Here is a 14988-nt window from a genome sequence, read left to right as displayed (position 1 = left end):
GTCTCCCGAGTCACTCTTAAAATTCCAGGTTTTTCGTATTTAAACGAACCGAACTTGCATTTTATGGTAGCTATAAGACCTTTCCATAATGGGACACCTACTGAGCATGTTAGTAGAACATAGTACAGCAGTTCTTCTAACAATCTATGCTACTATTGTCTCCTCGCTGATGGGACTGAATAACAACAAGAAATAGTTGATTGACCCCTAAAATAATGGCCCAATTTGTTATCAATCTGTCGTTTTGATAGATAATTGACATTTTAGCACCATCGCCCACTCTGTTAACCGACCGTAAACCTTATTACAAAAGGCGTAAGGTCCACCGATGGACAGTTAAAGAGTGTTGCTGGGATTTAAAACACAGATAAAATATCTGAGACAGCATTTGAATACGGAATATTACGCGAAAGTCTGCGTAGGGGGCGCCACATCAACAACAAGTAAACAATCTAAGGGTCTACCGCAAACGAGGGAGTCGACATTTTGTTATCTAACCTCTCTATCACTCTTGCATATTTGAGCGATAAAGAGGCAGATAGCTGAGTTTCGATTTCGCGTTTCCCGGTAGGCCCTTTGTAAGCAAACCGCCTTGATGTATCAATGTCATATTTGATTGTCTGTGAAGACTTGTCAAAAAACAGTTTAAGGTACAGTATACAGTATACGTTACTCTATGGTATACTTAAGTCACTAGTGCTGCACTCTGGCGGCAAAACATTGCAGTAATACTCCCTATTTGTTATCAATCTGTCGTTTTGATAGATAATTGACATTTTAGCACCATCGCCCACTCTGTTAACCGACCGTAAACCTTATTACAAAAGGCATAAGGTCCACCGATGGACAGTTAAGAGTGTTGCTGGGATTTAAAACACAGATAAAATATCCGAGACGGAGCATTTGAATTGATATTTCTTCAAACCTGAAGAAAAGCTATTGTGTCTTGAAATAGAAAAGATGACGTATATAATTCCTGCAAAAGAATCGATATTTTATCATCTAGAGTGAAAACTGTATAATACAGGTGTTAGGCTCATGGGGTCTTTACCATACAAGACATATAAGAAAAGCTTGAAATGCGTTGTCAAAGTAATCATTATTTTATTTATATTATACTGCCGTTTAAAAAATGTATTCAATAGAAAAATGTACCATATTGCTGACATTGTCGGACGGTGTTCACATTTATTTGTAAAACACACGCATTTATATACTTCACTGGCTTTAACACCTTTTTATAAATATATTTGGACACTGTTAGATGAGGTTGTTCATAGTCGATCGTGGTTGGAAATCAACGGTGAAAGTGGTGGTTTATTAAATAAAGTATCGTTTAGATTTATTCGTTGTTTTTATTTAAAACTTACATTGTAAAACCAGTCTTTGTAATAGAATGTGCAATGAGGACTTAAACCCAATTTCTTTAACACTCTGAAAGTTTGATAATGCACCATTCACTAACCCGGGGTTAACAGGTTAAATCGTTAACCCAGTGTCAAATTGTACTGGTATCAATGGTAATACCAGGTTTAACTGGTTAACCCGGGTTAGTGGGATGGTGCAAGTGGCGTTAAAATGAACAAATATCTTTTACTAATTTTCGAAATTTTAAGTAAGGTTTACATTAGCTCGCTTGCGCCCGTGACCTTGGCGTGTGAGTGACGTTTTTGTCTATAACGTAAAACGTTCAAATGGTTTTGTTTGACAACCAAAGGGCTAATCCTAAGGACTATTGAAAGGAATATAATTATATTAACAAAAAAACGCATTTAGATTCACGCTGTTTTATAAAACTTTCAATTGCACAGCGACAAGAAACATTACATACAGTTACAACTTTATAATATATTATTTAAAATTCTAATATACGTCAAAGAAACGGCTGCATTCAAATTTATACAAATCTAATATTTTTGTCTAACACAATTTTTATAAGATTTTTTCCTACTACATACATCTATTGGCTATGTGCGCAACGCGTAGAGGGAACTATGTTAAAACCATGACAACGCACGTTGTGGCAAAAATTTACACACGATTTGACAAATGCATTCAAAAGTGAGGCAACAGTCGCGCACATAGCCACTAAATAAGTATTATTATATCAGCGTTGGTCGTAGTGTTATAAAGTTATACTTTTTATATTTAAATGATTCTTTGAAAATGAACCTAACCATAGAGCACATAAATTTGAATTTAGAATGAGCAGATTCATAAATTAAATATAGAAATCGCACACAAATTATGTCAACCTAAACATGCAATAAACAGCCTTAAATCATTAAGTTAAGGTTCAAAATCAAAGGTGCCTTTAAATTGCCTATTAAAATTGAATGCAGTAGCCACGAGTCGTAACTTAGCGCTAATTCTTATGTCGTCAACTTTAAAACAATGTTTTAACAAAATCTAATAACACGAAATACCTAAACAATATCCATTTGCCTAAGAAACATGATTACAATAAACTATAACAATAAATGTTTCTTGACCGTTTTCAAAGTGTGATGGCAATTTTATAAATTCATTTGACATAATTGTATTGTCAAATGAATTTAAAATTATAAATCAGATCTCGCCCGAATCTTTGCACCCGAGAATATTTTCTAAAATTATACTCTACTGACAGTCTTTAGATAATCAACATAATTAAGTCTGCTATAGATATAGAAAAACCGTTTATTGGCAATACACATGTTGTAGGTAAATATTAATTCTGTCTGAGCATGAAAAAACAGTTCTATGGTGGTACCGAGTATGAAATCAACGCGAAATGATATTTATGACTTGCTAATTTTCTTTTCATGGTATTTTGGATACTAACTACATTACACGGCCTGATTCGAACTATAAGATAAAGATACGAAATGGATCGGACATGTCAGTGTCTAATGTGACGTTTTTGTTTGAAGAAACGATACTTTTGACATATCCGATCCAGGTCGATAGTTTAGTAAAATTACACTTTTGGAGGAAGCGTAAAATACATATTATTTTCAGAAGATATTAAGCGTAAAATATTTCTATGATTACTGTAGGACTCGATTTGTGTAAGACTGCCTTAATTATTAAAACTTCTGGTGAATATAATGTATACCGAGAAAATACATGATGGCAATAAGCAACAGTACAGTAGCTCATTATAAATTAGAAAATTAGAGTAATTTTGAGCGTGATCAGGTCTTCAGTAGATGGTCGGCATTATATATCTATATATAATTAGCGATAACATACAAATTACATAATACTATTTACAATGATCGCCCGCGACTGGTCTCAACTCGATGTTATATCTGAAAAATATACAGATAAAAACTTTGAAAATCAAATAAAAGCAAGCCCTTTTCACCTTAATTATTAATATCAAAATGAAGCAAGAATTAATTTATAATTATGATAAATCTTTAAAAAAATTATACCAGTGTCAGGTTTTTTTTAGAAATAGACGTGATTTATTTCGGCAGGTTTTTCATAAATAGATAAACAAATTTTTCAAATTAAAAGCCCTTAAATAATTCACATAAATAAATACAAAAACTATGCCCCGGGTGAGGATCGAACTCACGACCTTAAGATTATGAGACTTACGCGCTGCCTACTGCGCCACCGAGGCCGATACGGGACCGACGAAAATAAGCAACTGTTGGTGTGTCGTGTTTATTTATCTATATAAATATACCTGCATTTTTCGGGGTAAAGAATAAAATTAAAGTGCATATCTATGTTCCGGATTATTTGTTTTAGTATAATTCCTTTTGACGAATCCAACTTTTTGGGGATATTTAAGTAGATTCGCTAATAAAAACATTTCAAAAAATATTGTTTGGAAATATTTTTAGAATATTGCAGTTTTCGCAATCAATTTAAAATTTAAGTATAGTTTCGAGTATAGTTTTTTGTCACCGGGGACGAGGACGTTTCGGTCATAGGCTAGGACGATTCCGGGCTAAAATAGTATTTTGCACTGACTTAATATAAAAGAAATAGACACACAAAGCAGAACAAAAACGTCAAGAAATGTGGATCCCAATGACGTTTCGCACCATTTGCATTGATGATAAAAACGCTTACGTAAATTTTGAGTCAAGATAAATGTTTCGTACAGAAAAGAGCTTAATGTCGTAAGCATTAAGTGTCAAATTTGCAAACATAAGTACCAACACTGTTTAAAAATTTAGTCCGATGGCACTAAACGTAACGTATTTACGTCAAACAACGTCAAACGAGAATAATGAACGAATGGAGTCACTTTGGTACACTTTAATATGTATTACTGTACAGGAAAATATTAAAATTGAAGTAATAAATAAAACAAATTTAATTTAATCGGGAGCTCAAATAAAATTAATTCGTGGTTCAAATTCAAACAAATTAAATTTTTAATTCGTAAGTATACGTCTTTAAATACTAATTTCCTTGAAATAAATTCTACTTATTAAATAACTGTGTATTTCAGATCTACATTTACTCATAGCACGGGTGCACGGGGACATTTAGATACTGATTGGATTTTTTTTATAAAGTCTCTTAATTGGTTGCAGGAGGTCTTTGGAGGTTTATTATAAATACTGGAAGGCACTTTAGTTTGTCAATACATTATTTATTATTTAATTTATAAACTTTATAAACACAACATTACATGACGGCGTTTGGAAGTAGAGTAATTGACATTCTCAAGTTTGAATTAAACATCATTCAAACTTGAGCTTCTGTATTCAAATTAAATGTGTCAAGCCAGTGTCGATTGCATATACACCCTCTACATACCAACAAAGTCTACCTATACTTTATAAAAAAAATCCTGTGGTTGTCACTGTGTTCCGACAGGTTTAGCATTTACAGTTAGTCGATATAAGCCCTTATTGGTGGTGTATATGTCGGAAACAGGGAAATGGGCCAAACACACAAGTGCCGTTTTGCCTTGTTTAAAACTGCATCACCCCTATCTCTTGCTATAATTAAATAGCAGTCCACTTTGCACGTCGCATAGGTTTTCTTGGAAATCTTCAATTTAAACATAATATTATTTCTTATGAATTCCATATAAAAATATAAAAAAATATTGACCTCACATCGACTCAATAGAATTTTGTTCCTTGACATCCCTTTGGTACTAACAAATTAATTTATTCAAAACCATAAAATTACCACCAGATTACATAAATTATGTAATGCTATCCAAAGAACTAACCGAAAGAAATACATTCCATCCTTTTTCCTTGTTTTATCATTCTTATTTTTACATATTTTAACGGCACATTTCGTAATTGTTGACAACTTCACATTTGAGCGTTTCAAACAAGACTAAACGAAAAAGTAATGCATGATCTGTTTTGACATCACTTTTGTGGGGCCATTTTTGGCGGCTGATTGGGTATCCAGTTCTTTATACTATATCAATGGTATTTTGATAATCTCTAATCATCTCCAACGTTGGATAATTTTGAAAAATGACTACAACTTCAAGAAAAGAAGCGCTGGTGGCCAAGCGGTAAGAGCGTGCGACTTGCAATCCGGAGGTCGCGGGTTCGAACCCCGGCTCGTACCAATGAGTTTTTCGGAACTCCCATTCACTCACTCCTGGGTTTGTACGATATATTATGATATTTACCAGTCGCTTTTCGGTGAAGGAAAACATCGTGAGGAAACCGGACTGATCCCAATACGGGCCTAGTTTACCCTCTGGGTTGGGAGGTCAGATGGCAGTCGCTTTCGTAAAAACTAGTGCCCACGCCAATTACTGGGATTAGTTGCCAAGCGGACCCCAGGCTCCCATGAGCCGTGGCAAAATGCCGGGACAACGCGAGGAAGAAGACTACAACTTTAAGAAATATGTATGTTTCCAAAAACAAATCTTTGAAAGTCTAGCTGAGTCAACTTAATTTCTTTGTATAGCTTTGTTCCTTGCTATCTAGTCGCTAGTGTGCGTTAAATTTAGTTAAGTTTACTGTAGCATTACCTTACCTATATTATGCATAGTTCTTAGTGAGAGCGTTTTAGGAGGTAAGTGCACATCTTCTGAACTGTATATCTTATCATTAACTTTTACTGTACTTCTGTTGTTTCTCCAATAAAGAAAATAAAAATAAAATAAATAAATAGGTGATTAAGGCCCACTTGCACCATCCCACTAACCCGGGGTTATGCGGTTAAACCGTTTACTCAGTCAAATTGTACTGGTAACCATGGCACCGTAACTTTATTTTTTAGTATAATTACATGGACACACCTCATTCGGTTCTCGTATGCTATTTTATTTTTACTATCATTTTCTTTAATTTAATGAATGTTTTAATTAGGTATACAGGATTTTGACTCTTGGAGACCCTATACATCTCTAAGGATAATTTGATTAACTACTATATATTGTAATCTTTTAGTTATGATGACACTTAGAGACATTTACATCTCTAAATAATTGTAGATTATAGTTTTTGTATCTTTGTGTTTTTTTTTCAATACTATTGTTATTTCATTTTTTGTAATTCGACATTTAGAGGCTTTATACATCTCTATGTTAGTTTGATTTGATATTTACGGCTTAGTTGTATTTTATAATTATTGATGTGTTTGTTTTTGCTGTATGTAAATTCCATATTGACGTGTAAAAGTGCCCTTGTGGCCTATTTGCTGAATAAATGTTGATATTTGATATTTGAATTGGCCTAAGCTCAGTCTAGAGGTTGGATTGTCAGTGGATGCTACTGACCGGCGATTCCTGTACCCTGGACAGTTGTAGGGTAGGCGGGGTGCGCCACACGGCGGAGGAGGTGCGCTTGAGCGCTGCTCGCTCCACGCAGGGGAAAATGGCGCGCAGGTCCACGTGGTGCACGCGCACCGAGAACAGAGAGTCCACGAGGCCGTTAGGCAGCTGGTGCTGTAGCGCTAGCTGCCGGTGCCGCGACTGGAACACAAGCATTCACTTTAACCTTTTGACCGCCAATGACCGCATCGTAGGTTCAACGCCAAAGACCGATTAACCGGTCACATATCTACCCCGGCCGGCGAGAGCAAAAATGCGTTGACAGCTTAATAGTGCGAGGACACACACTTTGGTCGATGTCGATAAAAACAACACGATGTACTGGACCACCGTTATGATATGCAGAAGTATTGATTATTGTTGTAAACAAAATTAAAACCAAGTGTTTGTATTTATTCAGTTTAAAATTGTTTTAGGGTTATTCTTAGAAACGCGTGGAGGTATCAAGTTGAAATAAATAACAAATACTAATGGCTCAAAAAAAATTGTGCTTAATTAAAAGTCGACTATTCTATCGACATCCATATGTCGATAGAATAGTCGATATTTAATTAAGCACTAGGAGCAAACGCATTTTTTCTCTCGCCGGCCGGGGTATGCCAATGACCGATATATCCGCAGTTTAGGTACATTTGGCCGGCGCGCCCATCGGACAGGCGTATGGCAGTGGGCTAGACATGGGCGAAATGTGTCAGTAGAGGGAGAAGATTGATATATATCTTTTTATCATTGGGATGTGTATCGCTCTTTTATATCTTTATATCCGTGTGTAACAGTCGTCCCGCTCGCAACATCGGCACTTGCTGACTTTGAGTCATGAGAGAGAGAGAGAGTAGTTATTATAACGTGGCGACATTGTTTCTTTCATTTTGTATCATGACATAATATTATTCTGTGACAAAACGCAGCCAGTATAATAACAACGCTAATATAATCATGCTATGTCCAAACAACTTTAAGCTTTAAACCTTTATGCAATAGAACTCATTAACCGAATTAACTCATCTTTGCAATTTGCATTGCATCCATATATATCCATATCTACAGTAGGTATCTAGTACTCGTTCTCGCGGAATAGCGAATGACGTGAGCTTCGCGTCGTCCGACAAAATCGAAACTCATCCACGAATTGCCCTTTCCCGGCCTCTGCAATAATGTACTTTTCCCGGCCTCTGCAATAATGTACTATTTCTATTCTAAGCTTAAACAATGAATACCTTGCACCAGGCGGGTGTGGGCAGCTTGGGTGGCGCGTCATCATCATCATCGTCCGAGTTGAGGTGCTGGAATCCGTCCTGCATGTACACGGGTTCCATAGGGGGCGCTTTCGTGCCATTCTTCAGTGGCGTGTGCACTGAACACAAAAACTCATATATAACACTGATTTAAACTTTCACGATTTTTACACATTATTGAATTATACAACGGGACTTAATCGCGTATCTAAGTTTTAAGATTTACCTCCGACGTTTCGAGGACGGCGTTGTCCCCGTGGTCTCGGATAAACGGATAAACAAGACCAAGTGCGGGTAGTTCGAAAACTCGCGCGGTTAGACGATGCTGATGTCAACTTAACCCTTAAATGCATAGTGATGCATTTATACACACAACATAAACATCAAATGTTATGCATTATTAAACAAATTCTATTTGTTCTTGTATATTATTTCAATAGTAAAACTAATAAATTTTCCGAATTATTACATAAATTTACGCAGTATTTTAATTTATAAAAGTTACATTTGTTTATAGACGAAATGTCGGAAAACTTGGAAAAACCTGGAAGTTGATGATTTTTAGTATGTGATTTTGGGCAGATTTTTCGGGGTTTGTAATTATTTTATATTTACAAATTTTATCATAGGAACATCACAAATAGTGTACCTTTCTGTTGGCAGTTAAGATTTTTCCTATACCCCTTCCTAATAGCTATATATTTCCAAAAATATGATTTAGACTATGCAACTTTTAACACTGATTTCCCAGTGAAAATCGATGATATATTTTTTTTACTATTTTTCCTAGAAACGGCAAACAATTATGTGATATATATATTAATTTCGGGCAAAACGAAAAAATCATGTATTTAAGGGTTAAGCCAGTCTTCTCCGAGACCACGGGGACAACGCCGTCCTCGAAACGTCGGAGGTAAATCTTAAAACTTAGATACGCGATTAAGTCCCGTTGTATAATTTAATAACTCATATATAGTCCAAATGAGAAATACCAAAATACATACTAATATTATAAACTAGCGACCCGCCCCGGCTTCGCACGGGTTAACAAATTATATATAAACCTTCCTCTTGAATCACTCTCTTAAAAAAACCGTATCAAAATCCGTTGCGTAGTTTTAAAGATCTAAGCATACAGACAGACAGACAGACAGCGGGAAGCGACTTTGTTTTATGCTATGTAGTGATGCGAAAGCGTGTCTGTCTGACTCAGTGTCTGTTACCTCTTCACACTTAAATGAATTTTTGGTATAGAGATAGTTTGAATCCCGGGGAAGGAGATAAGGTAGTTTTTATCCCAGAAATAATCAAGGGGGTGAAAAGGGGGGTGGAAGTTGGAATGGGGAATTGATAAAAAGTAAATTGGATAAAAAATAAGACCCAAATTACTAACTTCACGCAAAGAAGCCGCGGGCAAAAGCTCGGATTGTAAAAAATATACAGGGTGCCTAGTAATTAATGGATAACCTTGTAACCACCGACAGGGCACCTTAGGCTGGTCCAGAAAATGCACTTATAGGTCTAGTAAAAATTTCGTGGTTTTCGAGATAATAGCACTTTTCTGAAGTATGGTGCTAGCTATTAAAAAAGACAGAAAAGTTCGATTATCTCGAAAATCACGAAACTTTTACTAGACCTATAAGTGCATTTTCTGGATCAGCCTAAGGTGCCCTGTTGGTGGTTAGATGGTTATCCATTAATTCCTGGGCACCCTGTATATATGGGGCAATATCTATGAAAAGGGACCTTATTGTCGATGGCGCTTACGCCGCACAGCGTCGCGCGGCATTGTATTTATATCGGAGCATCGTTAATAATGGCGTAAGCGGCAACGACTATAAGGTCCCTTTTCATAGATAACGTCACATATGTTTAACTTACTTTTGTCAGCTTCCATTCTTTGCTTCATCTTCTGTTTCTCGAGATACTCTTTCTGTCTCTTCTCGATTTCTTTAGCCATCATCGCAGCCTCTTTCTTCATACTGAAACACAGACAAGATATCCTCTAGACTGAGCATAGTAACGCTACCCCCTCTGCCACTCATACGGTAGTTTTACTCCATCTTCGAGTCAATCCCGTGCCGTGGTTGGTCCGTGTCTTTGAACGGACCAATCACGGCACGGGATTCGCTCACCTCGTCCCCCCGCACCCCCGTATTTTTGGCAGCATCGGTTTCATGAAATAATTGCTCTAAACTCAGTCTTAGAGGATTCCTAGTCTATGTACTGAAACATATTTGAATATTACAAGCCTTCTTGAGCTTACTGTGTCTGAATGGTTTTAGTTATTTACGATACAAGTGCGGAAAGCAGGAAATTCGAAACGAGTGGTGATAGATTAAAACACGACTGAAGGCAGTCTTGCGAATTACCTATTCGCAAGTGTATCGTACAACGTTTTACAGTACATATGACCCTTTAAACTTTTGACATCGCAGGAAAAGTGCTATTTTACGCACTAGTGCGGGAAAATATGTAATATGCACTGTAAAATATTTATTTTATTACAAGCTTTTATTTAACTTTGCCCTGTTAGTTATTTTGTTAGTGTGGGTCAAATCTTGGAAGCTAAATTTGACCTACTTCTAGATTTCCGATGGAGTTGATATTTTACACACATATGTAAATCTGATGACAATGCAATATTATGATGACATTGATCAGATCTGATGATGGAGATAGGAAGTGGCCATGGGAACTCTCTGATACAACAACACATACTAATTGTGTTTGGGTTTATTAGAATTGTCTCGATGATTGTTAGGTTCTTGTGGGAAGAAAAGTACAGTCAGCGATAAAAGCTTGTACCAAAAATGAAAGTTTTGCCAAATACTTATTTACTATGCTTATTATTACTGCATAGTAGTAACAAGTGAAAGAGACAGTAATATGTTCTCGGTCACGTCATCAGTAGGTGAGTGTGTCGCATGGTACAGTCAGCAGTAGAAGTTACTAAGCGGATGAGGTGGTCAAAATTACCTTGACACGCTCTTATTCAAAGTCGCATCAAGATCATTTTGAACACCTGGCCCGCTTAGCAACTTCTGCTGCAGGCTGTATAGTCGTAACAAGTGAAAGAGACAGTAATATGTCATCACGTCATCAGTAGTTGAGTGTGTCGTATGGTACTTACCAGGGATGTTGCGAACATCCGCATCCGCATCCGCAAACGCGGAACTTCCGCATTATTTTCAACATCCGCATTTGCATCCGCATCCGCATAAAATCGATGCGGATCTTATGCGGATGCGGATGTCGAACAAGTCGGTACAGTAACGTCTTAGCGGCGGCGTAAGTGCTAGGTCATTTCGTCATTACCTATAACGAAATCGTCTAGATCCAGAAAAGTCGGCCAAGTTACTGTTTATTAAATATAACGCACCTATATTCTTACTTAAATACTAAACGTTTCGTTTTTTTTTAATAAAAAAATACTAAAAATGTAATATTTGACGTTTTCTAAGTACCTAATCTTGACATCCGCATCCGCGGATGTGAGCCTTTAAATATCCGCATCCGCATCCGCGGATGTCAAAAAATCTGCATCCGCAACATCCCTGGTACTTACGCCTCGCTCTCTTCTTGCTGTTTCTTTCTGGCGGCATCAGCCTTTCTCTGTTCCTCGGCGAGTCGCGCGAGTCTCGCTTGTTCCTCAGCGCGGCGCCGCTCTTCCGTCTCAGCCACTTTACGCGCTAGCTCTTGCTTTTTCTAAAACATACGTTTATATTATAATTATTATAGTATTGTATATATGTATTATAATATATGTACATATATGTGTTGTGTATATGTATGTAGGTATAAATAATTTTAGTAGTATGTATGTTTATGTATTGTATTATTGTTGTAGAATTAAAATTTAATGGTATTCTTTCTAGTTTAAATTTAGTTTTTTTGCACCTCCTAATTATATAATTTTTTTTCATTTCTCCACTACCTAAAGGTTGTCTGGAAGAGATCGCTCTTTAGCGATAAGACCGCCTGTTGTTTACCTCTGTCTTCATGTATTATTTGTGTTTCCATGTACATTTATTCTGAGGTTGTGCAATAAAGAGGATTTGTATTGTATTGTATTATACACTTACGGCGTTATTCATAAACGTCTGCTAAGTTAATCAGCTGATGATCGTCGTTTGTCCCTCTCTATGGCATAACGACAGATAGGCAGATACAAACGACGATCATCAACTGATTAACTTAGCAGACGTTTATGAAAAACGCAATTAAACAGGAAAGTGTAAAAAAATACATGCTTTGGGAGACGAATATGTTAGACATACTGCTTTTAGTAAGGGAACAACACCGACTTACATAAAATAAAAGCTGTATTTGGCCGAACAAATGTATGTTTTATAAGGACAGCATTTTTATTTTCATGATTTCATGGTACCATCGCCCACACTGGTAACCGTACATCGGTGGACCTTATGCCTTTTGTAATAAGGTTCACAAGAGGATAAATAAAAAATATATTTAAAATATTGTTACAAATCAGTTTATATTCAAGGCATTAGCATATTTTTCTTACCCTTTCTACCTCTTTCATCTTTTCTAGTTTTCCTTGATCAGCATGGGCTTGTTTCTCCATTCTGATGACAAACATTCACACATAAGACAATACTCATTTTTCAAACCAAAAAATTGATTAGAGTTTTGTGTCCTAGGGAAGAACATAAGTCTCCCCAGCCTTTATCACGGAAGTCATTCAACGCAGACGAAGTCGCGAGTTAAATCTAGTTTTTTAGGGTTCCGTACCCAAAGGGTAAAAACGGGACCCTATTACTAAGACTCCGCTGTCCGTCCGTCCGTCCGTCCGTCTGTCACCAGGCTGTATCTCACGAGCCGTGATAGCTAGACAGTTGAAATTTTCACAGATGATGTATTTCTGTTGCCGCTATAACAACAAATACTAAAAACAGAATAAAATAAAGATTTAAGTGGGGCTCCCATACAACAAACGTGATTTTTGAATGAAGTTAAGCAACGTCGGGCGGGGTCAGTACTTGGATGGGTGACCGTTTTTTTTCTTGTTTTGCTCTATTTTTTGTTGATGGTGCGGAACCCTCCGTGCGCGAGTCCGACTCGCACTTGGCTGGTTTTTTTTCCTATCCAGTTTTAGTGTCCCACTACTAGGCAAAGGCATTTCCTCTTGATCTCCACGAATAGCTAGCGACTCTTCGGGCCAGTTAATGAGGAAGATGTCTAGATCTAAAATCTAATAAATAAAAACCGGCCAAGTGCGAGTCGGACTCGCGCACGGAGGGTTCCGCACCATCAACAAAAAATAGAGCAAAACAAGCAAAAAAACGGTCACCCATCCAAGCACTGACCCCGCCCGACGTTGCTTAACTTCGGTCAAAAATCACGTTTGTTGTATGGGAGCCCCACTTAAATCTTTATTTTATTCTGTTTTTAGTATTTGTTGTTATAGCGGCAACAGAAATACATCATCTGTGAAAATTTCAACTGTCTAGCTATCACGGTTCGTGAGATACAGCCTGGTGACAGACGGACGGACGGACAGCGGAGTCTTAGTAATAGGGTCCCGTTTTTACCCTTTGGGTACGGAACCCTAAAAATAAAGTACCTGTCCTTCGCCTGCGCCTGTAGCGCGGCTCTGCGCTCCTTCTCGGCCGCTTCCCGCGCCGCGGCGGCGGCCGCCATTTTCTCTTCGCGTTTACTAAAAAAAAAAAAAAAAGTTTTTAAATATGACAGCGCATGGCCAGCCGCAGTAATCCTTTACTGAAACCTGTGTCCAGTTAATTGTGGACCTCCTTCAATATTATGATAATGATATATATACAGCGAATGCAGATTTGCCAGGCATTACTATTTGTAGCTCGTAGCTCTCTGACTACTGATGTGCCGACGGACATTTTCCAATATTGCGAAATTTCCACATGATTTCGGAAACTTAAGATATGAGATTTTTGTATGGGTATCAAAATCCATAATGCAAGTTTCCCTTGTTTCAAGCGAAATTTTCCAAGCTTGGAAACTTTCGGCAACTTGCACATCTATGACATTTTATTTCACTCACCACAAAGAGAATTTGAAATAGAGTAAGCCAAAGGTATGGTGCAACCTTTTCGAGCGATGGCGCCATAACCTTTGGCCTACTGTCGGGTAGATGGCGTTAATTTCAATATTTAGCAAATTAACACATACTTGTCAGTGAAAGAATAAGGGTCAAAGTCAAATGGCGTTCTAACAGTTTTAATATTTTGTCAAAAGATGGCAGTAAATGTACTGGTGCTACATAATAACATAATATACCATGACTGTAACTCTCTATTCACTCTATTCTCTTTGACTCACTGTTTCTGCATCTCCTTAGCCTCCAGCATGACTTCCTTCTTCCTCGCGTCATCTTTGCTGAGCAACTCCTCGCGGGCTTTATTAATATCGGTCACTTTAGACGCAGAGGCCGGCATGGCTTTATTAGTTCTTCAGTTTAGTTCTGTTGCCTGTCTAATGTGTTAGTTCACTCACCGTTTCTGCATCTCCTTCTTAGTCTGCATGGCTTCCTTCTTCCTCGCGTCATCTTTGCTCAGCAACTCCCCGCGGGCTTTATTAATGGCGGTCACTTTAGATGCTGAGGCCGGTATGGCTATTAGTTCTTCAGTTTAGTTCTGCTGCCTGTCTAATGTGTTAGTTCACTCACCGTTTCTGCATCTCCTTCTTAGCCTCCAGCATGGCTTCCTTTTTCTTCCTCGCGTCATCTTTGCTGAGCAACTCCTCGCGGGCTTTATTAATGGCGGTCACTTTAGATGCTGAGGCCGGCATGGCTTTATTAGTTCTTCAGTTTAGTTCTGCTGCCTGTCTAATGTGTTAGTTCACTCACCGTTTCTGCATCTCCTTCTTAGCCTCCAGCATGGCTTCCTTCTTCTTCCTGGCGTCATCTTTGCTGAGCAACTCCTCGCGGGCTTTATTAATGGCGGTCACTTTAGATACCGAGGCCGGCATGGCTTTATTAGTTCTTCAGGTTAG

The 14988-nt window shown here is 37.6% G+C and overlaps 1 protein-coding gene and 1 non-coding gene across 2 annotated transcripts in view; both read right to left on the bottom strand.

Moving 5' to 3' along the window:
* Positions 1-3142: 3142 nt before the first annotated feature.
* The window catches only part of LOC134661437 (inner centromere protein), a 34500-nt gene continuing 22654 nt past the window's right edge, over positions 3143-14988 (bottom strand). Inside the window, exons 16-22 of the mRNA XM_063517534.1 lie at positions 13586-13678; positions 12527-12587; positions 11567-11706; positions 9880-9980; positions 7981-8117; positions 6710-6904; positions 3143-3293 (exon numbers count right to left, since the gene is read on the bottom strand). Of these exons, the coding sequence (XP_063373604.1) occupies positions 3288-3293; positions 6710-6904; positions 7981-8117; positions 9880-9980; positions 11567-11706; positions 12527-12587; positions 13586-13678 (733 nt within the window). The 3' untranslated portion in view covers positions 3143-3287. The remainder of the gene's footprint in view (positions 3294-6709; positions 6905-7980; positions 8118-9879; positions 9981-11566; positions 11707-12526; positions 12588-13585; positions 13679-14988) is intronic.
* Positions 3541-3613, bottom strand: Trnam-cau (transfer RNA methionine (anticodon CAU)). Its single transcript has one exon. It is a non-coding gene; the product is annotated as a tRNA-Met (tRNA).

The sequence above is a fragment of the Cydia amplana genome, chromosome 2 (genome assembly GCF_948474715.1).
Source record: "Cydia amplana chromosome 2, ilCydAmpl1.1, whole genome shotgun sequence".
Lineage (NCBI taxonomy): Eukaryota > Metazoa > Arthropoda > Insecta > Lepidoptera > Tortricidae > Cydia > Cydia amplana.
The sequence above is the reverse complement of the archived record's forward strand: the minus strand, read 5'-3'. Positions and strand labels throughout refer to the sequence as shown.